This window comes from Tiliqua scincoides, chromosome 2 (genome assembly GCF_035046505.1).
Source record: "Tiliqua scincoides isolate rTilSci1 chromosome 2, rTilSci1.hap2, whole genome shotgun sequence".
NCBI lineage: Eukaryota > Metazoa > Chordata > Lepidosauria > Squamata > Scincidae > Tiliqua > Tiliqua scincoides.
The window spans coordinates 154,941,739-154,966,076 of record NC_089822.1 but is presented as its reverse complement, the minus strand read 5'-3'; the positions used below and the strand labels follow the sequence as shown (position 1 = coordinate 154,966,076).

General features: G+C 44.8%; 1 protein-coding gene across 1 annotated transcript in view; it reads left to right on the top strand.

The window, feature by feature from the left end:
* The first annotated feature begins 762 nt into the window (after positions 1-762).
* Positions 763-24,338, top strand: part of ACSF2 (acyl-CoA synthetase family member 2) — a 70,339-nt gene continuing 46,763 nt past the window's right edge. Inside the window, exons 1-5 of the mRNA XM_066614722.1 lie at positions 763-1,095; positions 11,640-11,835; positions 12,843-12,971; positions 14,708-14,761; positions 21,774-21,892. Coding sequence (XP_066470819.1) covers positions 1,001-1,095; positions 11,640-11,835; positions 12,843-12,971; positions 14,708-14,761; positions 21,774-21,892 — 593 coding nt within the window. The 5' untranslated portion in view covers positions 763-1,000. The remainder of the gene's footprint in view (positions 1,096-11,639; positions 11,836-12,842; positions 12,972-14,707; positions 14,762-21,773; positions 21,893-24,338) is intronic.

Genomic DNA, 24,338 nt, shown 5'->3' with positions numbered 1-24,338 from the left:
CTCCCTCCGCCCTTGCCAACTTTTCAGGCTCCGCCTCCCTCGCCGCGCTTGGTTGCCTGCCCAAACCTGTACCTTCAGTGACCTTTTCTAGAGTTCCTCTTGAAGCCATTTCATTATGCTTCCCGTGCTCGCCCCGAGAACAAAGTGAGGGGTGCCTCCTTTGTAGAACGGGGCGCCTGGTGGGGTGAAGGGGATGAGTCCTCCCCTCCCCTCGCGGCACTCTGGGCCATGAAGCACTTTTCTCCCCAGGCGGAGAATTCACAGCCCAAACCTAGCCACACTTTCCTGGGAGGAAGCCCCGTTGACTCTCATGGAACTGACTTCTGAGGAGACCTGCCTAGGATGGGGCTCTAGGGCTGCAGTCCCAGCCACACTCTCCTGGGAGGAAGCCCCACAGACAATGATGGGACTAACTTCTGAGTAGAAGCCTATGCCGAGGCTTGGGCTGTCTACCCCTCTCTCCAGTCGCGCCACCAGCACATCTGTTGCGGAAAACAGACTTCTAGCACTTGCTTCTCACTGCTGTTCAGACGTGAGGCGGGTCAACACGTGCACACCCCGCCGCCTTCCAGCCAGCATCTTTGGCTCTCCTCGGGCGCCTTCTTGTCTGCAAGAGCCCCGCGGTGCTTGCCAGGCGCTGGAGAGCGAGGGGTTGCAGCCCGCACGAGATGCGCGCCTGGAACCAAGTTTGCCTTGGCGAGGCAGCTCGTGGTGGGTTCGCAGGAGAAGTGGAGTGGAGCCTGGTGGCTGAAGAGTTGCGCGCCCGGGAGCCACTTTCCACGAAGGGCTGCCGACCGCCCCAGTGTCGCCTGCCTGCCGCCGCCCCCAGCCTCCTTCCCCGCCCATCCTCGGTGACGCGGCTCAGCACCCCGAGCTGTGGCCGCGCCGCCCTTTCCAGCCCTCCTGGCGAGGTGGTGCCTCTTGCCCTGCGACAGGGAGCGCTGCAGGCGTCCGGGCTGAGCGGCGGGCTGGCTGCGCTTCGACGGGACGATCCACACTCATGGCTTCTCCCACGGCCCCACTGAGGAGAGTGGCGCGGGAGGCTTGGGCGGCGCTGGTGAATCGCGCCGGCCTCCGGGGCATCCATCGGGCCAGGTACAGCACGAGGGGCAAGGGAGCAGGCGGTGGGTGAGAGCAGGGGGTGAACTGCAGCCCGCAGTGCAGGGGGAAGGAGGGCTTGGAGACAGCGAGAGGGGAAATCCGCCCTGGGGCAGCAGGGAGTGGGGCAGAGGCCTGGGAGTGTGATCTTCGTGGGCACGTGGCTGCATACCATAGGCGCATTTGTCCAGGGGCAAGGAGTCTTCTATTTCCTTAAAGGGCAGGTGAATCGCTGCCAGGATCGCTTTGGGGGAAGAGAGATCTGTGGGGGTGAAAGAATGCAGCAGGACCAAGAGTGGGGCAGGGTAGTGCTGTGGCCTGAGCAATGGAAATGAAGAGGGCTTGCGAAGGCGGAGGGTCAAGGGAGGTCAGGGGGAGGTGATGAGAGGTATTTGGGCACGGGTTGGGGAATGCATGGCAGCTGGCCAGGGGTAGGGTTAAGTACAGCAGAGAGAAAGTGTTTTATGAAAAGAGCAAATAAGATCCCCAAAGGCTTGATTACACAGGCCTACAAAATTGAGGGTTAGAAAAGTTTTTCCCAAACTTTATGGTGTTTTGATATGAATTTGTGGTGCCGATTCCAAAAATGGCATCCGTTTTGCCCTATCACATCTAGTTTTGGAGATACAGTTTAGCCTCATTAGTGAATGGTTCAAGCAGCTTCCTCATGAGGAAGCCATGGTGTAGGCTTCCTCATGAGGAAGCTGCTTGAACCATTCACTAAAGAGGTTATAGTATACTATATCTCCAAAACAAGACGAATTCTGATTGGTGGGTGGGTCAGGAGATCTATAAAGGTGAGGGAAAAGAGTTTCTTTTGTTCTAGCTCTGCCTCTGGCTAAGGGGGCCTGAGATCCTTGACCATCCTGGCAAGCTTGACCCAACTTGGCTGCAGTAAGATGGGTTAGACTGGACTTTGGAAAGCTAAGACCTTGGTGAGTGATAGTTAGAGTTAGGAGTTATCTCTTTATTGTGTTTATTAGTGCTGAGTGTTGTATTGTATTGGTGTGCTCTATTCTAAATTCCTAAAACCTTGACTGATGCAGTGCTGTCTGTATAACTATTCTTTGAACATATTTTCAATAAATCCTGTCTATTACAACTGACTCGATTATTGGGACTGGTGAAGTTGAAGGGACTGGTTGTGGGAGACAATCCAGTGTGTCTGGGGTGGACCCTGGAGGCCCAGTATTGGGAGCCTGCTCCAAGATTTAAGTTGAACCCGAGGGGGCTCAGGCTGGAGCACAGCTCGGGGAAGGTTCCCCAAATTTGGCCTGGCTACCAGGATTGGAAGCTCTGTGGTTTCAGAGCTATTGGTAAATGGATTTGGAGAGGCCGGCTGGGTGCCACGTGATCATAGGGGTTTATGGCCACTTGATCATCCTAAGGCAGTGATGGCGAACTTTTTAAGACCAAATGCCCAAACTGCAACCCAAAACCCACTTACTTAACGCAAAGTGCCGACAGGCAATTTAACCTGAATACTGAGGTTTTCATGGTTCAGGATGTGGACTCACCTCCCTGCATTACAATCTGCGCATGAACTGGAGGTTGTCCATGACTTTGTGTACCTTGGCTTAATGATCTCCGACATTCTTTCTCTTGATACTGAGCTAAACAAACGCATCGGTAAAGCAACTACCACATTTTCCAGACTCACAAAGAGAGTCTGGTCCAATAAGAAGCTGACAGAACATACCAAGGTCCAGGTCTACAGCGCTTGCGTCCTGAGTACACTTCTGTACTGCAGCGAGTCATGGACTCTTCGCTCACAACAGGAGAGGAAACTGAATGCTTTCCACATGCGCTGCCTCCGACGCATCCTCAGCATCACCTGGCAGGACAAAGTTCCAAACAACACAGTCCTGGAATGAGCTGGAATCCCTAGCATGTATGCACTGCTGAAACAGAGGCGCCTGCATTGGCTTGGTCATGTTGTGAGCATGGATGATGGCCGGATCCCAAAGGATCTCCTCTATGGAGAACTCGTGCAAGGAAAGTGCCCTACAGGTAGACCACAGCTGCGATACAAGGACATCTGCAAGAGGGATCTGAAGGCCTTAGGAGTGGACCTCAACAAGTGGGAAACCCTGGCCTCTGAGTGGTCCGCTTAGAGGCAGGCTGTGCAGCATGGCCTTTCCCAGTTTGAAGAGACACTTGGCCAACAGACTGAGGCAGAGAAGGAAGGCCCATAGCCAGGGAGACAGACCAGGGACAGACTGCACTTGCTCCCAGTGTGGAAGGGATTGTCACTCCCGAATTGGCCTTTTCAGCCACACTAGACACTGTTCCAGAACCACCATTCAGAGCGCGATACCGTAGTCTTTCAGGACTGAAGGTTGCCAACTCTCCTTTAGAAAAAATAACTCGTACATTAAAATCTTTGTGCTGCTTCCCTCAGCCTGTGCTGTGCAGTGTAGAGTGCTGGCTGGGTGGCTGGTTGGCTGTATGATCGACTGGAACATAAGAACATAAGAAGAGCCCGCTGGATAAGGTCAATGGCCCATCTAGTCCAGCTCCTGTATCTCACAGTGGCCCACATCTATAATAAGGAGGTAGCACATACCCATCAGGGCTAGTAACCCATGATGGACTTTTCCTCCAGAAATTTGTCCAATCCCCTCTTAAAGGCATCTAGGCTAGATGTCATCACCACATCCAGTGGCAAGGAGTTCCACAGGTTAATTACATGCTGGGTAATTGTGCTCACTGTGTACACGCTGGGCAATTACATGCTGGGTAAGTGGGTGTTCCTCTTTTATTGAGCAGGGGGAGAGTAACTGGTCCTCCGCACCCCAGCAGTGTCTTTTCTGGTGGCTGTCTGCTGGTGTTCTTCTGTTTCTTTTTACATTGTGAGCCGCTTAGGGACAGGGAGCATATAAATGCTGTCAGTAATAGTAATACTTTGCAAGATTGCATTTATTTTTTAATTAAGCCAGCAGTATCCTAGTTGGATGGCTGCATCATGCTGTATTTCATGAACACTCACAGCTATGTGAAATTCTGCATGCACTTCCAATAGAATTGGAGAAGCAATTCTGTAGTTTACCTTTAAGTACACAGTGTCAGAGATGATGTGGCCCTCCTGCCAAAAACTTTGGACACCCCTGGTCTAAAGTACTAGTATTAGCAACAAAGGCTGCAATCCTATACACTTTCCTGGGAGTAAGTCTAATTAAACTCAGTGAGCCTTACTCCTAAGTAGACATGCATAGGATTGTGCTGAACCCTTGATAACTAGCACACTTTTTAAAAATTCCTGCAATGTAGAGCATAACTATATAACATATAGTTATGTATAACTTGTATATGTATGACTTTCAATATATAATGACTGTAGGTGTATACTATGTATATAACATTGTATAACTTTATAACACGCAAGGAGTGACATTTTATAGCGATTGTATTTCCTTGTTTGTTGCTGATTAAATGAATACTGTCATGGTAACAAAATCTTTAAGGCTGCAGTCCAATGCACATTTACCTAAAAGTAACAGCACAATCCTATGCTTGACTACTCAAATGTAAGCCCCTTTGAATTCAGTAGGATTTACTGTCATGTAAGTGTGTATAGGATTGCAGCCCTAGTCCCATTGGGCTGTGGGATTTATACCCAAGGGCATATACAGAGATTTAAGTGGAAGCAAAGCCCCAGAAAATAACCAGAATACCAGGATAGCAGGGAGAGGAGATGTGGGGCAAATGGAAGTTATAGGAGAGCAAAAAAACATACCTAGTGGTACCAAGTAACAGTGTTATTAAATGACTGTGCTGGAGATGCAAGCATGTATAACATCACATGTCAATCATTCCCTTCTCCCTCCCATGTTAACAGACTGTCACAGTTTTGCTTTGATGGTCCCTCATCCTTCATTGCATGTTGTATAAATATTGTATCCAGTTTAGAGTTGTTGCTCACATTGTGCAGAATCCAGATGGCTTCTGGCCACCATTTTGGATTTTGAAAAATATACCCAAAAAATGGGAAAAAATTTCAATATTTTGAAATATTCATTTTGAAAAAAAAAAATTTGCACTTGAAACTGTTTTGCATGAATGGAATGAGGGAATTATAATATATTTCAATGTGCTATGAGCACATTTGATTATACCTTTTCCATGGATCCATGTGAAAAAAAAAACATTTCATCAGAATTTTTCACTTTTTTCTTAGTTTTCCTCAGCTGCTCCTAAATCCTGATTTCCTTTCATCTTCTACTCTGCAAGCATTTAGATAATGTGCCAAGTGTGAGCAATGCCAGTTACTAACTGTTCCTTCAGATCTAGGTCCCCATGGAAACTGTAAAAGTTGTGGAGTGTAACCATTCATATTTGGTTAGGGCCCCTAGGAGATGCTGTGTGTGTTGCACAATCAGTGATCCCCAAAGCATCTGCAACTGCTCTGGAGCTTTTCTTCCATTACTCTTCTATAGTGTGGTTGCTTTATTTACCTGGTTTCCTCCTTTCATCTGCATCTTTGTAAGCTAATTTCATGCTTTAAAAAAATGCTGGGAGTCTTGTCTGTCCCTAGTCCTCCTGCTGAAGAACAGAATTCTAACACTGAAAGATGAAAGTTACAAAGGCATTAGAGCCATATGCCCATTGATCTTTGGCAGGTATAAAATTGCTATTTTTTTTTTAAATGGGAGATCATGATTCTGAAAGTTTTGTTTCAACTCAAGAGCCTGAGTATGGTAACTCAAGATCCCGACTGTGTATGGTTGTGTGTGTTCTGGGGACCAAATCAACTGACTATTGTCAATTTATAGTCATGTATTCAATGCTTTAACAATGTATTAGAACAGCTTTTTATTAAGGAACAAGTATGCTAATTCCACATAAACAGCATGACCAGTTGTCATAACCGCAAAAGAGGACAAAGCTTCCCAAAATGTAGGACATCTAAGAAAAATATAGGACTTGACAAAATCAAAGCTAAAAACACTTGTATATTGATTTCCTGTGGTTAAACACTATATTACTTATTATTAAATTTAAAACTATATTATGATTTATTAATTATAAGAAAGCTATGTGCTGCCTGCAGGGGCCTGCTCACAGGAAAAAGGGGGACATTTAAGTTCTTTACCAGGACACAAGGCTAAAAAAGAGGACATGTCCTGGAAGAAGAGGTCATGTGGTCACCCTGCATATAAGGAGTGCCTTCAGAAGACTAGAAGATTTTAGTTCACATCCCCAAGCAGGGCTTTAGCCACGGGGGCCTGGACCATTCAAGCATATTCTGTACCTCCCCTGAATGTTCAGTTTTCTTTTCTTTTTTTAAATTATGTTTCTACCCCTTTTTCTTGTGGAGTTATAAGGAAAATCAAGCAGGTAGTACTCTACTCAACTGCTCAATAATAAATACCGTAATGCAGTTAAATATAGTATTGTAACTTTAAACACATTAGCAAGCCTCTTCTGACTGCTCTGCTGTGATTCCTCTTCCTGTTAGACTCTTTCAGCACAAAGTTTCTGACCATGAGCCAGGTTGAATGAAGGAGGCTCCTTCTCCCTAGGACAAAGGAAGCAGACTCTCCAGTAGTCCTGATTCTTGGGCACTTGTACAATGGGTGGCTGGGCCAAAATTGAAGTGGGTCTGTAGCAGGTGGGCCATGTTTTATCAAAGAACATGTGTTGTCTTCTGCCACTTGAATGATGGCACTATCAGTGTGCTTGTAGTAGCAAAGAGGTGTCAGGTAGGCAGGTCTTGGAATTGTGGGGGCTTAGAGTAGAAGTAGCAAGAGAAGTTGTAAAGCCTGGCTGTCCTCCTGAAACACAGGCCTACAGAAACTAGACACACAAATACAGTGTAGTCCAAATTGAATAAAGTTGCTTGATGCTGATAACAGCACACTTGGCTGCCCTTCAGGATACCTAGCCTCTGGGTAGTGTTGCTACTTGAATTGTTCATAGCACTTGGGTAGTGTTGCTACTTGAATTGTTCATAGCACTGCTGTATTTAGTAATGTGCTCCGCCCTATCAGAAGGGCTTCCTGTGTGTTACTCTCTAGCAACTGTGCTTCTTTCTTTCTTTCTTTCTTTCTTTCTTTCTTTCTTTCTTTCTTTCTTTCTTTCTTTCTTTCTTTCTTTCTTTCTTTCTTTCTTTCTTTCTTTCTTTCTTTCTTTCTTTCTCCCCTCCTTCTAGTAAGAATAGTACTGTTGAGTGTTTGCAGTTGTCCTTATACTTTCTGCAAGCAAATTTGCACAATTGCAGAAAGTGTCAGACTTCACCTTTTGAACTGGGAGAAATTCTCAAGACATATAATGAGGAAGTAAAAAAAAAAAAAAAGATACTGAAACACTTTTGGAAAGAACCTTACATTCAAACAGGGAAATACATACAGGTATGCCATTCTCCAGGAGCATGATGACCACAAAGCCTAAAAACGGCTCTTTCTCTTTTTCATGCAATTTTAATAATGAATTTCTTAAAGAGTTGGATTTAAGCTTTGCTGTGACTCTGACTACCACCTTAGAGATCTCAAATGCATTTCCTGTTTCAAGCACATTTTGAAGGAACAATTTTATTACAGTAACTGTTCACAGCTACGAGTTGCCTTTTCTAAATGCAACAGTGCAGGTTGTTCATATATAAATGAGTGTGTGAAATATTTTACCAAAGGGTAATAAATAGTGATAATATTTTATATGGGATAAAATATGAGGCATACATAAGGCTGAAATTCTAAACCTAAACCTATTTTCTAAATAGTAGAAAGTAAGGCTGCGATCCTACACGTTTATCTGGTAGTAAGTCTCATTGGACTCAATGGGCTTTACTTCTAAGTAAACATACACAGAATTGTCGTGTAACTGCCCATCCATGCCACATTATAGCATGTGGTTGCACCAACAGAGTGTGCACTCATGCTATAATGGTGGTGGGGTGATTGGACAGCCTGCTGGAGATAAGTAAAAATATTTTTATTTACTCCCCCGCAGGCTTCCTGATTGCCTTGGATCTATGTCAGCTATACCTGGTGCAAGTTCAAGGAGAGCCGGGGGTGGGGCAAGCAGAAAAATGGGGATGAAATTTGGCATGTGAAACTGCTGCCAGATCCACCCCTTCCTTCCTTCAATATACCCCCTAGGTTCCTTTCCAACACATCACCTAACATTACTGAATCTATTTTTGGGAGTAATATATGAGAAAATGCATACAAAGGATGCTCTTAATTAAAACCCCTATATACAATAGTGTGTGAAGTTCCCCAAATCACTTTCCCCCTAATTGTGAGTCCCCTGGAGATAGGACAGTTGAGGCTTGCCCAGAGGTAAAGGATCAAATGTTCCCTTTCCTCAAGGGGCCTTCAGATTGTCCCCAGCTTGATGTAGCAAGCACTCTGCTGCCATGGCTGTATTGGGGGGGGGGGAGGGGGATTTAGTTAGGATTGGGCTGTTAATCTGAGATGTACAGCAGGCAAACTATTTGAACTGAAGTTTACCAGAAACTTGCCTGAGACTCAGACCTGACTTTGCATGTGTTAAAGAGTCATGAATTTGGCTTTATTTTTTATTTTTGCTATTCCTATATATTTGTGTTAGGGTTGTGACTAGGGAAAAGTAATAAGAAAAGCAGCCTGATAAAAAACAAAGAAAGAGCAAGTTCAATGCCTTTATGCCTAGAAGCACAACAGTGGGGGTGGGATAGAAGATACAAAAGGGGCTTTCAGGATCTTGATTGCTAATTTTAGAATCTATTAATCTAGATGCATGTAGTGGCTGAGATACAGCAGGTTAGCTGCTTATAAAATTTAGGGCACAATCCTAACCAGGTCTACTCAGAAATGTCCTATTTTGTTCAGTGGGGCTTACTCTCAGGAAAGTGTGGTTAGGATTGCAGCCTCAGTACGTATTTGAGCTGCTACCTTGGCAGTGCATGAATTTAACAGTTTCTTATGTCTGTTCTTTTCCAGGTTTGGGTAAACATTTCTTGGAGATGCAAAATTCCACATTTATTGGTTTCTTTTGTGTAAATTTCTTTTTAAAGAATCTTCCATGTTTTATTTACCTAACCTTCCCAGCGGTTTCCAGATAATAAAAGTTCATTCTGTTGAACATTGCCTGCTGGTTTATACCTGTCCCTGTTTGTTCTAACCTCTCCCAAACATCCTTACTCCGCCATAGCACCAATTTTGTGGCCTTAGTTTGAATTGTAGTAAAAATGGGTTATCTAGGCAACCCAAGATTGGAAGGCTTGGGAGGATGGTAATTGTGCCCTTCTTTACTGCCTAACTATCCAGTGTATTGCACAAAGTGTCATACATATGACTATATGCTTTGTGACAGTAAGTTTGTGTAAGTTGTGAGTGTGTGCTCCTTTGAAGAGTTGGTAGCTGACCTGGATCAGCACAGAAAGGAGAAAAGTATCTCTCAGAGACTTCAAGGACATGAAGGTGTTATCTCACGCTCAGGATGACAGTTCCTTAGCTGCCTTTGAAGGAAGTCTTCAGGATGGAAGACAATGTTCTGAAGAAAACAATTCCATAGTGGGGACCCCTTCTCCCTATCAGGAGATGCACCCTTATCCATTTGCACTAAGGATACTCCTCCAGGGAGGAGGGGTTAGGGGCTCCTTTTAGTGGGTGGTTCAATTGTCAGGAACATAGACAGGGTGATCTGTGACAAATGTATGGATCGCATGGTGACTTGCCTGCCTGATGCAATGGTTGTAGACATCATCTCTTGCTGGCAGAGATATAATGAGGATAGTTTAAAAAGGTATTTAGAATACATTGGCCAATATTACAGTGCCATTGGTAAGGCCACATCTGGAGTATTGGTTTCCTGTTTTATTCACCACATCTCAAAATGGATATAGTAGAACTGGAAAAAGTGCAGAAGAGGAGTGAGCAAAATGATTTTTGGTCTAAGGCACCTCCTTAACAAGGAAAGGCTACAGCAATTGGGGCTCTTCAGTACAGAAAGAAGGCACCTGAGGGGAGGCACTCTTTGAGATTTATAAAGATTGCATGTGATGGACAGATTGGATAGAGCATTATTTCTCAAACTGTGGGTCGGGATACACTAGGTGGGTCGCAAGCCAATTTCAGGTGGGCCCCCATTCATTTCAATATTTTATTTTTAATAGACTTGATGCTGCCATGGTATGTGACTTCATTTGGGAAAATGTTACAGGTCTGTACTTTTAACAGGCTACTATGTATATGCTTTTAATAATGATAGTCAATGGGATTTATACCTAGGTAAGTTTGGGTAGGATTGCAGCCTAGGATTGTTAAAAATTGTCCTGCTTGATGATGTCACTTCTGGTCATGACATCATTTCCGGTGGGTTCTGACAGATTCTCATTCTAAAAAGTGGGTCCTAATGCTAAAAGTTTGAGAACCAATGGGATAGAGGGAAGTTATTTGCCTCCTTGTACAACATCAGGCCCAGTGGACAACCACTAGACTGATGGGAGAGTTAGAATGGACAAAAAGAAATATTTCTTTACTGAGCATGTAATTAATCTGTGGAACTCCTTGCCACAGGATATGGTGATGGCCCCTGGCCTAGATGTTTTAAAAAAGGGATTGGACAGATTTATGGAGGTAAAGTCCATCACAGTTACAAGTCGTGTTAACTGTATGCATCCTCTGGGTTTGAGAGGTAGCTTATCTCTGAATGGTATTTGTGGGGCAGAAAATTAACTAAAATGTAACTTAATATACAACCACAATTCATTAACTAAGGGCGCAATCATATCCTCCTTTCCAGCACCGACATAAGGGTAATGCACCTTCAAGGTAAGGGAACAAACATTGCCTTACCTTGAGGAGGCTTCTATGACTTCCCCCCAACTGCAGGATGCAGCACATGCCCCACTGGCACAGCTATGCCAGTGCTGGGAAGTTGGTTAGGATTGTGCCTTAATTCATTAAGGAAATTTATTTGTTCTTCAAGTAGTTAATATCGTAGCCGCAAAATCCTGTATCACTGCAGGTAGTGATTTCAGGCATGAGGGCAGGGCAGGGCAAGGCAGGAGGTCTGGCTCAGTTGGTAGAGCTGCGCCTTGTATGCCTGAAGATCTGAGGCTGCCAGTTCGAAACAACCGGAAGTGCCTGAGAACTGACGACACGCTGATATACTGATGAGCTGACCCTCGGTGGCAGTGAGGAGTTGCCATCAAGTGGAGTGTGGGAGCTAAAGGGCCAGACAGAGGCCAGACCCGGAAGGAATCCAGCTGGAACGAGGAGTTCTATGAAAGACTAGAACTATTCAATTGTAAACATCCCTACAGGGGTTTAGAACAGCCTGCCTATGTAAACAGCCTTGGATTAAAGTCTGAGGAGAAATCTGACGACCAAAGAAAGGCGGTATATAAATACCTGTATAAATAAATTTATTTAATTTCACCTCCAGGAAATCACATGTGAGCAATTGTAAATTGTTTATATTTACAGCTCTTTATTTTGGCTATCATTTGCTTATAGCACAGAAGATGCCCCCCCCCCCTCCAGTTCTCTGTCTTCTTCCATCTATGGATGACTTTGCTTCCCGCTATTTCTGATTCTCTTCCTGTTCTCATTTAGTGCTCTACAAATTGAGGTACCACCCATCTCACCTATAGCAACTGCAAGCTATCTCCAGGGGATATCAAACATTCCACTGCTTTCTAAAACTCTTGATCAGTGCTTGGAGGAGACAACCCACCGCTATCCTGAGCGAGAAGCCTTGGTGTTCCCTACAGATGGAGTACGGAAGACTTTTGCGCAGTTAAGACAAGATGTAGGTGACTAATTCACTTATTACTGAATCTGGACTGCCAACACTGATAATTTGTCATCCCATCTAATCATAATTTTATCACAGACTGCTGAATCAGAGTTTAGAATATTACTGGAGTGAATAAGGGTAGGGACTGGGTTTACTTGCTTGCAGCTGACCTGTCTTGAGATACTGTATATAGCCATTTGTTGGTTTATCCTCTGACACTATTTACCGTAGATCACACAGCTCCCTGAAGTTATACTATTACAAGTCTGGAATATTCCCCAAAAGTATTCATTATTGCTCTGATGTCTCCGATGAAGAGAGGGAGTCTGTTTATTGAGGGGTTGTGGCTATGCTGTATATTTCTTCATATGGTTAGTCCACTCTATCTTGAAGGCTCATTATGGCAAGTTATTGTTTATTAAAGTTGAAAAGTAACAAATAGTTTTAAAAGATAAAGGTATAAGAATAAAAAGTGCATATAGTTCCAGAGCTACATTTCTAAAATGAAAGGTACAAATGCCAGATATGTCTAGCAAATTCATCCTTGAAAGGCCTTCTTTTTTCTTTTTTTCAGTTGTTTGGGAACTGGTTGATGATCATGACAATTTAATTTGTGCCATTAAAAGCATTTCTAATTCTGTGTTCTGCCGTTGTGCATCAGTGAAAGACAGAAATACATTTTAAATGTCCTTATCTTAGGTTAATTCATGACCCTGCAAGAGGCTGGGTTTACATTCCCGTTTAAATCTTTTTGCATTTTTTGTATCACCTATGGACTTGAGTGTCATCTTTAGTCAGTTTTGCAGCAATCAGAAATATAGGGCCAGCATGAAGCTCTGTTTTGCATTCTTTGTCCGTATTGTCTTGGAGCATCAACATACTGGGCACATTAATTCCTTTCTTTTAAACCATTCATCCACTTCACTGAATGCTGATCAGAGCATGCATTTCACCCTGTCCATCATTTCCCACTTGTCTGGCTCAATTTAATGAGATTGTAATTCTCTTGCATGCTCTAGGTGGAGCAGGCCTCAGCAGGGCTTCTGGCCCTTGGATTGAAAAAGGGTGACCGACTGGGAATGTGGGGTCCCAACAAGTATGAATGGGTCCTAATGCAATTTGCCACAGCAGAGGCAGGAATAATCCTGGTAAGTTCAACCTTTTTCTGAGTAGTTTGGTGGGTGATGGCCCAGATGGTCTGTACAGAGGCGTGATGCTTAAAGGGAGTTCGACTATTTAAAAATTGTTCAGGATGCTGCACTATACTATCACGGCGTCAACAATTTGTGTGTATTTGTGTTTGTTTTGAAAGTAACTGTGTTATCTATACAAGGAGACAGAATTGCAGCTAAGTCTAGTTTCAGGGCACTGTGAATCAGCATCCAAAGCAAGCAGATTGGGAAGGCTTCCTCTTTCAAGCTTACTGGTGTTTGTGCATGGTGACATTTACAACAAGAAAAGCATAACTTGTGAACAATCAAAATGCATATTAACTGAAGTTGGGGAGGATTCTCAAGTAGCACTTTACATGTTTTTAAAAAATGTATGATTTTTGCCTAATTTCCATAGCTAATTTCCTGAACCAACACTACACTAGCAGCCCAATCCAGGACAAGCATTCTGTCAGTGCTGTGCACTTAACAGTTGTCACAAAAGGCAGCACATTGGAGTGAGCGTCCGGCTCCATGCGCTATATAGGTCCTCAAAGAGGGTAGGTGGAATGGAATGGGGAGAGAGGGCAGATCTGGACTGGGGGCCCTAACCTCCTAATAAGCATTGATTTGCCTTCCTGTGTCCACACAGACTTGTGCCTGCACCCACTGCATTACCGCGTGGGGAGTTAGGGCCCAATCCTATCCAGTTTTCCAGCGCCGGTGCTGCTGTGCCAATGGGGAATGCACTGCTTCCTGTGTTGGGGAGGCAGTCACAGAGGTCTCCTCAAGGTATGGGAACATTAGTTCCCGTACCTCGAGGCTACATTGCAGCTGCATTGGTGCTGGAAAGTTGGATAGGATTGGGCCCTTAGTTAGGACTGGGCTGTTGTCCCCAATTCACATTCTCATTCCATTCCAGAAGTTTGTCCAGAAGATGAAATGTATGGAAGTCAGAATAGCCAGCTCTTGCCAGCTTAGCATGGTTGCTTCTTCATGAAACCAGAATGGACAGCCTATGCCTATGTGAAAGTACCAACATGGCCATCTGTAACTTGGGGACTCAGAGCCCAATCCTGAGCTTGACGCGTTGGCTTACTGCTAGCGTGCCACTGCCAGCATGAGGCCTAATGCTGGGCCAGCACCTGTGCTATCCCGATGCTGGGCTAGCGCCGTGCAGGCGCCCAGCCTCCACTGCTTGGCGGTCATGTGGACCGCCAAGCCACAGTGAGGAAAGCAGGTGTGTGGGGGGAGGCAGGAAAGAGGCATTCCGGGGAGGGCAAAGAGGGGGCGGGGAGGAGGCGTGACAGGGAGGTGGAAGGCGGAAGGCGGGGAGAAGGCAGGCGAGAGGTATGCTGGGGGAGGGAGTGGGGAGGGAGCTCTGCTCCACCTGATTCTGTCCGTTCGTGTAGGGCTCAGCGCCCTACACAAATGCCTTTACCTCTCCACCGACCTTTTGGTCGGCAGTAAATTGAGTAGCCCCTTTGTGGGTCTCCTTCCCTTACCCAAGAGAAAGGGATGAAAGTCCCTTTCTCCCAAGGTGCCACCTGCGGTAACCCGCAGCAGAATGTGGCAGCAGCCATTTTATGTGCCGCTGAAGCTGCGCTCCACGGGAGCTCAGGATTGGGCTGCCAGTGAATAGGACTTCTGACCTCAATTCAAGTAATCATTGTCTCAAAATATGTGGTTTGATAGGATATCTGATTAATCTTGTTATCTCTTTCTTTGTCCAGGTATCTGTGAACCCAGCGTATCAAGCCCATGAGCTGGAGTTTGTGCTGAGGAAGGTATGGAAGGCTGCACTTAATAGTACTTGATTCCATTCATAATATTTCTGAAAATGCTTGATTCTTTTGAAGTGCATTGTTTGGGAGAGCAACTGGGTTTGGAAGAATGTTTAGAAAAAAGTGACCAAAATTATTATTAAAGAGAGGCTGAGTGTTTGGAGCTTTATAGTTTAAAAAAATAAGAAAGCGAGTAAAAATGTTTCTGTCTTATAGGACTGGAAAACATGAAGTTCATTGAGAATAGTTTGGGAACAGAAAGCACTTATTCAGACAAAGCATAATTAACTAGCTGACTTTAAAAATGACTAGCCAAATTCATGAAGGATTGATCAATTGACCACTATTAGCCATGATACTAATAGAAACAAAAGTGAGACTCCATGTTCAGAGGCAATGTTCCTGTGAATAGTATGTGCAGGGGACAAGAAACTGAAGAAGACCATTGTTATCATGTTTTGCTTGTGAGTTTTCTGAGGGTATCTGACTGGAAAATATTAGAGGCAGAGTGCTAAAATAGATGGACGTTCGGTGAGATGCAGTAAGGTTCTTCAGTTCCTTAATTTTAAATATTTTGTGAAAGACATTTGTACAACAGGGAGTAGGAAAGTGAGTATGCACAACTTCCCACATATAATTGTGCTAGTACTCTGAAAATGGAAGAGCAGTGGCTTTCATTATCATCACAAAAAGAAACTCCATGTCCCTCATAGATGGCTGATAGTATTGCTTGAGATGGAAAAATGGAAAGCGACTGCTCAGAGTCTGACACTCATATAGCAAACAATGTGAACTGCATGAAATGTCTCCATTCATCACTGGAATCATGATGGCTAAAACTATCCATGTAGGGAGGATGAGTTCTGTACTGAAGTGTCTGTCACAGCAAAGACCACATTGCCAGGGCCAGCCAACCTATGAGACCAAGGGCTCAATCTAAATGGGCCCTTGGGCCAACACAAGTCACTAGTGCTGTCCCGGAGGTGTCGCAAAGATGTCATAAGGCACTTTTGTGCCACCACAAGAGTCAAGAGGCAGGCGAATAGACATGCACCTGCCTCTGAAGGCCAAATTGGGCCCTGCTGTGCCGGCCCAGGGGTAAGTTCATTCCGGCTGAGTCAGGCCAGCGTGGGGGTTTGGGGAGGGTGGGAGGAGGGTGGAACAGGGGCGGTGGGAGGGCAGGTGGGTCTGTGGGTGTCCTGGGACCAGGCGGGGGATGGAACCAGGATCTGGCATTTAGTTGGCTTAGATCTGAGTAGCCCCATTGGGGCTGCTGCCATGTTACCTGGGCTAAGGGGAATGAATTCGAGCTAAGCTGCAGGTAGCCCCAACCCTGCGCTAGATACGGGGCAGGCCAGCTGGCCTGCCTGTTTCAGCTTGGGCTAGGATTGGGCTGCAGCTGAGGTGATTGCCTCAGACAGCAGATGGCAGGTGGCCACTCTGGGCTGCCCACCTGTCTCCACTACTTGCTCTCCTCCTCCCCACTCCTTGGACTGGAAGAGGAAGGGGGGTGGAGCAGAAGAGAATGAGTGAAGGAGAGTGGTGGGACAGAATGTCTCCTCCACACTTCTACTCTGTCCCCTCTTTTCCTTTCCAATACAGGGAGTGGGCAGCATTTGGCATAGTACTTCAGGTACTGGAAGATCTTGGGGCAGCCTTCCACATTGCTGAAGTGTAATTGCTGAATGCTCAAGCAGCATTATTGTATGATATCAGATTTGAATTTGTATCATATTAGCAAGAGAAGCATTATTTTGTCAGGAGCCGATCTTGATTATAATCAGAACTTGTGCTAAAAAGGGGAAATGACTCTTTGGTGCCAGCCGTACTGTGTACTTCAATATATTTTTAATGCTCAGTTCTATCGATTTGGAGCCTGATATAATGGCCTTGATGTTAACATGTTTCATTCCCTCCTTTTTTGATCATGACTTATATGGTTTAAATTCCAGTCTACCTTCTTGCTAAATCTTTGAGCCAGTACTGTGAAGCCTGGGAGCTCTTCTCTGTTTGACAGCTTACATCCTGCTCACAGCTGGGTAGCTCCAGGGCAAAGGTTAGCAAGGGTTAGGCCAAATTTTGTTGCAGCCTCATTAGTTTCAGCAGGGGCAGAGACTCAAGAGTTGCCCAGTTTTGGAATTCTGTCCAACTGAGTTCTAAGAACTTGGGATTAATCTGACATAAAACTAGTCTGACTGGATTGTAACAAACGTCCATCCAGTTGTACATTCTGTTTTTAACTGTGGTCAGCTGGATGCTTGCGGGAAGCTTAGAGCCAGGGCATGAAGGCAGCAGCCCCCTTGTGCTCCATCCTGAAAATGGTGATTCTATTTCATTCTAGCCATTATAGTAGCTGTTGATGGACCCCTCCTCCATGAATTTGTCTTTTCAAGCCTTCTTGAAGCCATCTAGCTAGTGGCAACAAATGTGTCAAGGAATTCCACTCATTGATTATGCATTGTATGAAGAAGTATTTACTCTTTCTGTCTTGAACCCAGTTCCATTAGGTGACCCTGTGAAAACATGTGGCACAAGGGACCAAATAGTGATAATACAAGGTTTCTCTCTGATTAATTCCAGGGAGATCAACCATGAGGTGTGGGTCAATTACTTAGCGCTTGATATTTTTTTCTGGACGCAACCAGCTGTCATTCACCCCAGAGTGAGATGCAGGCAGCTGGAAGGTGTTTTTCAGTGCTCCAAGAGACACGGAAGGCCAAAATAAACCTCATTTTTTATGTGAGAGTCAGGGTGCAATCCTAACCCCTTATGTCAGTACTGTCCAGCACTGGCATAGTGGTGCCAATGGGATGTGTGCTGCATCCTGCAGTTGGGTGTCACTCACGGAGGCCTCCTCAAAGTAAGAGAATGTTTGTTCCCTTCCCTCTGAGCTGCATTGCCCTTATGTCAGTGCTGGAAAGCACTGACATAAGGGGTGAGGATTTCGCCCTCAATTGCATAAAGACCAATTGTCTTAAATTTCACTGAAAGCTATTGCTGGCTTGGCCATTCCAGTTTCTTATCCATAATAATGAGGGATTAAAGCTATTAAGTATCTTGTAAAAAAAAATTAATCCTATCAGGATTAAGAGGCCTCTTGTACTTTGCCTTCCTTGTTTTGCTTTGGAGCTAAATGTCTAAAACTCAAGTACAATGAGGTATATTGTAAATGCTCTGTTCCCATGTTGTATGCCCACTCCATGGCTCTCCTGTATGGTGGGAAACAGTTTTGGAAGCAATATAAGCTTTTCCTATTGTATTAGTATCTTCACACAATTGCTGTTTCATCTTCAAGTGCTTTTTGTTTGTTGAAATAATTTCATCTTCAATTGCTGTTTCATCTTCTATAGTCTTTTTCTGTCTTAGAGGTTTTTTTATTAACTTTACTGTACACATTTGATTCATAGCTGCCAACTCTGCTTTCCCATAACTATGCCTGGATACTCAGGTGGCATCTGTGGCCAGGGGGGCCTTTTGCCCAGCTCTGTTTGGTGCATCGGCTGCAGCCGTACCTGTGTCAATCAGATCTGGCGACAGTGGTCCATGCTCTAGTGACATTTTGGTTAGACTATGGCAGTGTTTCTCAAACTTTGAGGGAGCTTTACTCCCTCAGTAAGTCTTTGTGGGGGAGGAGCTAGGGCAGCGATGTGATCCCTAGGATCCTGTCGCTATGGGGGGGTGAGGGGGGGTGCTTTGCACTTAGTTCAAGAAGGCAGGGCTTCAGCACGCTGCAGGAGGTGTGGGGTTATTTTAAATATTTAAGAACAGAAGAACCTTACTGCAGCAGCACTCAGTAGCACTCCCTGAGGCTTGGAACGTTCTCTAAAAGTGGGCACAAAGCACCTCCTGCAAAACAGAAATGCTTTGTGCCTGCTGTTACCGATGATTCCAAGCTTTGGGGAGAGCTGTGCAGGGCTCCCTGCTCCTCCTGCAGACTGCTGCAGTCCTACCTACATAAAGTAAGGCTGCAATCCTAACCACACTTTCCTGAGAGTAAGCGCCATTGAACAAAATAGGACTTACTTCTGAGTAGACCTGGTTAGGATTGTGCCCTAAGTGAAAGCACCCCCCTTTGCCCCCCATAGGGATACGATCCTGGGGATTGCTTCCCTGGCTCTCCCCTTCCCCCGCCCCTTAAGGGAATGGGGGAACCTTTACACGAACTGGTGGTTTGCAACCCACCAGTTTGAGAACCACTGGACTATGGTAATGCGCTCTGTGTGGGGCTCCCCCTGAAAACAGTTTGGAAGTTGCAGTTGGTGCAGAATATGGCAGCTCAGTTGGTCACTGGGGCTCATCATGTGGGGCAGGAGGTCTGGTCTAGAGAGTAGAGCCTCCGTTAGCCCGAAGATAACATCAGAAGGTCGCCAGTTCGAGGACACCGGCAGCTCCCTGAACGGCTGAGAATGGCGAGACCTTGAAGTAGCTGACAAAGCTGAGCTGAATGATTCCACCTGCTCTTGGTTTGAGCAAGAAGTGTCTTGGCTGCCCTCCATGTGAGAGATGGAGCTGCTTGCCAGCCTGCATGGGAGAACTGGAGGCCAGAAGTAAGACCAAGCCAGGAAGTTCCATCTGAAATGTTGTTGGTTCTTGAAAGAGAGAACCTCTATAATTGTAAAAATCCCCTTGAGGGATTTAGAAATGCCTGCCTATGTAAACCGCCTTGAATAAAGTCAGAGGAGTAATCCAATGACCAGAAAGTCGGTATATAAATACCTAGTTGTTGTTGTTGTTGTTGTCACTGGGGCTCATCATGTGGAAGCTGCTATGCCATCACTCTAGCGGCTACACTGGCTGCCCATTCCTTTCCAAGTCCAATTCAAGGTGTTGGTGATGGCCTTTAAAGCTCTATATGGTATAGGACTGGGATATCTCAAGGACCACCTTCCTCCATATGTTTCTGCATGTCCCCTGCAGTCATCAGTGAGGGCCCTTCTTATGATACCACTGCCATCTGAAGCCAGGGGGATGGCAGCGAGGTGTAGGGCCTTCTCAGTTGTGGTGCTACCATGCCTTTGGAATCAGCTGCCAGAAGATCTGAAAAGGCTGTCCTCAGTATATAGTTTCTGTTGGGGTTTGAAGACCCATCTGCTTTGCCTGATCTTTAGTGAGGGAGACGCTCCTTACGAAACCCTTCTTATCTTTTATGCTGCTGACATTTTAATCTGCCCATTTAAGACATTTAATCTTACAAATCAATGGTAAGGCCACACCTGGAGTATTGTTACAAATTGATGGTAAGGCCACACCTGGAGTATTGTTACAAATTGATGGTAAGGCCACACCTGGAGTATTGTGTCCAGTTCTGGTCTCACATCTCAAAAAGGATATAGTGGAAATGGAAAAGGTGCAAAAGAGAGCGACTAAGATGATTGCTGGGCTGGGGCACCTTCCTTATGAGGAAAGGCTATGGCGTTTGGGCCTCTTCAGCCTAGAAAAGAGACGCCTGAGGGGGGACATGATTGAGACATACAAAATTATGCAGGGGATGGACAGAGTGGATAGAGAGATGCTCTTTACACTCTCACATAATACCAGAACCAGGGGTCATCCACTCAAATTGAATGTTTGGAGAGTTAGAACAGACAAAAGAAAATATTTCTTTACTCAGTGTGTGGTTGGTCTGTGGAACTCCTTGCCACAGGATGTGGTGATGGCATCTGGCCTGGATGCCTTTAAAAGGGGATTGGACAAGTTTCTGGAGGAAAAATCCATTACGGGTTACAAGCCATGATGTGTATGTGCAACCTCCTGATTTTAGAAATGGGCTATGTCAGAATGCCAGGTGCAAGGGAAGGCACCAGGATGAGGTCTCTCTCTTGTTATCTGGTGTGCTCCCTGGGGCATTTGGTGGGCCGCTGTGAGATACAGGAAGCTGGACTAGATGGACCTATGGCCTGAGCCAGTGGGGCTGTTCTTATGTTCTTATGTTCTTATGCCCTTTTATTGTTATCTTTTAAATTGTTTTTATGGTTTTTATTTTTATTGTTGATTCTAATGTTTTATCTTTATGTGTTTATCTGTACACTGCTTTGGGTTTTTAGAAAAGCAGTACAGAAATCTAATAATAAATAAATAAACTACAATAGTATGAATGGTAAAAAATAACAGAGGAAAGCTTTTGAAAATCATTGGCAGCAATGAAATTTTATTTCTCTGCCTTTATAGTGCCTGCACAATGCTGGCTGGTGGAGCTGTGTTGAGTGACAAAAGGCCTGTGAAATCTTGGTTTGTGGAGAGGATTCTGTGTTGTGATCAGACTGCAAAATGCTTTATGGATGACATCCTTTTTGTATGCTTCGCCATTTTGTTTGCTGGTGTACATTTACATCTTTTTAGATTGTGAGCCCTTTGGGACAGGGAGCCATTAGTTGTTTGTTTGATTTTCTCTGTAAACCGCTTTGTGAACTTTCCTTTGAAAAGCGGTATATAAATACTGTTGTTGTTGCTTCAGCTTAGACTACAGGTTGATTGTGGAGTCTGTGGATGTGCTTGAGGCTTCTGCTTTCCCTGTTATTCCTGTTTTTCTGCTATTGTAGATACCTTTCAGTTTCCTCAGCCTGATGATGTGGACGTGGTTCTTGGGACATTGAGGCTGACTACTTGCATTCTTGATCCTTGCCTGTCCTGGCTTACTTGGTCTGGAATTTGTATTAGGCTTTCTGCTTCAAGTGATTTTGTTTATACAGACCTGTCAGTTTGGATTTGATATAGAAGTACCTGCCTTATTTGTAGAGCATTTGATGGAGTGACTCTTGATTCCTCCCAGTCTCAACCATCTTTTGCTTTAATTAATATTGTGTACACAGGGGATATAGTGCCAAGAGCAAAGGACAACTGGTCAGCATGCAACGTTAAGGGCTAATACATGTCCAGCAGTGTGGCTTTCCCTTGGTTTAATGAGTGAATGCCACACTATCCCAAGTGAGCCGCAACAGGGAATTCTGCCCAGTTAACACAGCTGCACAGCCTGACTCGCAGCTCACTGTCTTTGTCCTTCTCTCTTTCTCTTTAGGTTGGTTGCAAAGCACTGGTGTTCCCTACACAATTTAAAACGCAGAAGTACTATGAAATCTTGAAGCACGTTTGCCCTGAATTGGAACAGTCTAGTCCTGGAGCAATAAAGAGCAAGAAGTAAGTGACACACCATGCTTTTCCTCATTTGCCACTTCCAAGACCTGCTCTTTCATGTAGTTTTTATCCTGATAAGGCACCGTGTTTGTCAGGCATGTGTTTGTGTAAATTTCCACTGAGAGTAAGCAAGAGCCCACACAACCACGCAAAGCAGCAATGCAGATAGGAGGGCCTTCAGCTGTTTTGTCATGACGACTATAAGAATGGCTTCAGTTATGTTGCCATTTTGCTTTTTGTCATGTTGTCTTCCACCCCATTATCATTGCAAGGTAGGTCACAGGATGCAGAGGTCACAGGAAATATGGAACTGCCTTGCACAGCTTTAGACTGTTGGTCCATCTGGCCCAGTACTCTCTACTATGACTGGCAGTGGCTTTCTGAGTTTTCATACAGGGATCTGTCCCACTCCTCCCACATGGCATTCCAGGGATTGAGCCTGAGACCTTCTGCATGCAAAGCTGTGGCCCTTCCCTAGGGGTACAGTAAATGCTGTTATGTGAAGTTTTGTGTCTTGGTTTTTTCAGAAACTTGGGTTATTACAAACCAGTATTTGGTTTGGAAAATTCAGGCTTGTTCTAAACAGAGAATAGGGTAAGAAACTTCCTCCCCTCATGTATGAGTCTGAGAATCGAGAATTAAATCATGGTTCTGTGTGACACAAGAAGTCGGCTGTTTCCGCTTGTTGAATATTTTATCCTGGTGTAGTAAAGTTCAGTAGACAGAGAGCATATTGTCCAAGCAGTGTAACTCTGGTCCAATTTCTGTGCTCCTGGACACAGTTGTAATTGGTCAGTTTTCTTAATTAACATGATGTGACAGCGCTAGACCTTACAATCCACTTCTCTTGTAGGTGTCATGTCTTTCTCCTCCCCATGCCTTTCTCTATCTCCTATGTCAAAAAGATTAATGCTATTGCCTACCACTTATGAGAACTTAGAACTTATGAGAACTGTAGCCAGGAACAATGACTAAGGGCACAATCCTAATCACGAGTTATGGTGCAACTTTATGGTGCAAGTTCCATAAAGCACGTTTGCGCACACAGAGGTGCGCTGGCCCATGGAGTCTACATGCAGCCTCCGTGGCAGCCTGTGGAGGGATCCTGGCATCAGTTGAGCTTGGCTGATGCAAGGCTCTGAGGTGGGCGGGGAGGAGATGGGAGGGAAGAGTTCCAGGGCAGGGGGTGGGTGGGGTTGGTGGGTGAAGGGTGGCCCTGCAGGCAGGTGGGGGGCGGGAGGCAGGTCTCTTGCCTGTTCCAGCGCAAGAAAGGATTGTGCTGCAACAGACTTGATGTAAGAGCCAATTATCTCTTTGGTTTTCATAATAATAGCCAAGCCTGACCTCACTTAGTCAGGTCAGTGCCTCACTTAGCCTCTGAGTAGAACAGGTGATTTGTTGGAGCATGGGCAGATAATGCCAGGAAGGTTGAACTGGCTGCAGTTTCAAAGTCCATGCATGCTGGATGTGCATGCAAACATTGATATCAATGTATGCATGCAAATCCAGCATGCATGGACTTTGGAACTGCAGCCAGTGTTTAAAAAAGCTATTTCCTAGTCTCCAAACAGTCAGACCTGCAAAAATTTGTGTACTCTGTTCTCATTTTTCCCCTGTGAACCCAAATTGATACTAACTCCATTTCAGGATAGTCCAGAATTCTTAAGTGAGCTAAGATATATTTAATGGCAAACCATGACAATACTGTGTTAGTACCATACTAAACTTTATTGAAGCAATTTGAGTAATTGAATGAGATCATTAGAATGTTGTGAATTAATAAATATTATTTTGCTTCTATGTCAATGTAGCAATCAGCAGAAATGGGGCATCTGGACCTAAACATTTAGGTGACCTTTATAGAACAGTTTAGATCAGCGATTTTCAATCTTAACCCCTGCTAATTGGGTAAGAGGCACTTTTTCAAGTGGGTGCTCCTTTTTTTAGCAGGGGGAGAGTAACTGGCCCACTTCACCCCAGCACTGTCTGTTCTAGTGGCTGTCTGCTGGTATTCCTTGGCATCTTTTTAGATTGTGAGCCCTTTTGGGACAGGGAGCCATTTAGTTATTTGATTTTTCTCTGTAAACCGCTTTGTGAACGTTCAGTTGAAAAGCGGTATATAAATACTGTTAATTAATTAATTTTCATCTCATGTCACACTGGCAATGCACACCATCAGTTTTTTGACAATTGACAAGGCACGCTGAGTTGCCAGCAGGAAGCTCACATCCCCCAATGGCTCTACTAATAAATTACCTTCTCCCAGTCTCTGGTGACACACCTGTGAACCACTTGCGGCACTTCAATATGCTGCTGCACAGTGGTTGAAAACCGCTGGTTTAGATTATTAGTAGTTCTAGTAGTAGTTAATAATTCACGACTACTAATAGTTCTCAGTCTATTCAGAAATTAAGTAGAACATCTTCCAACCACCTTCTTTGAATTTGCC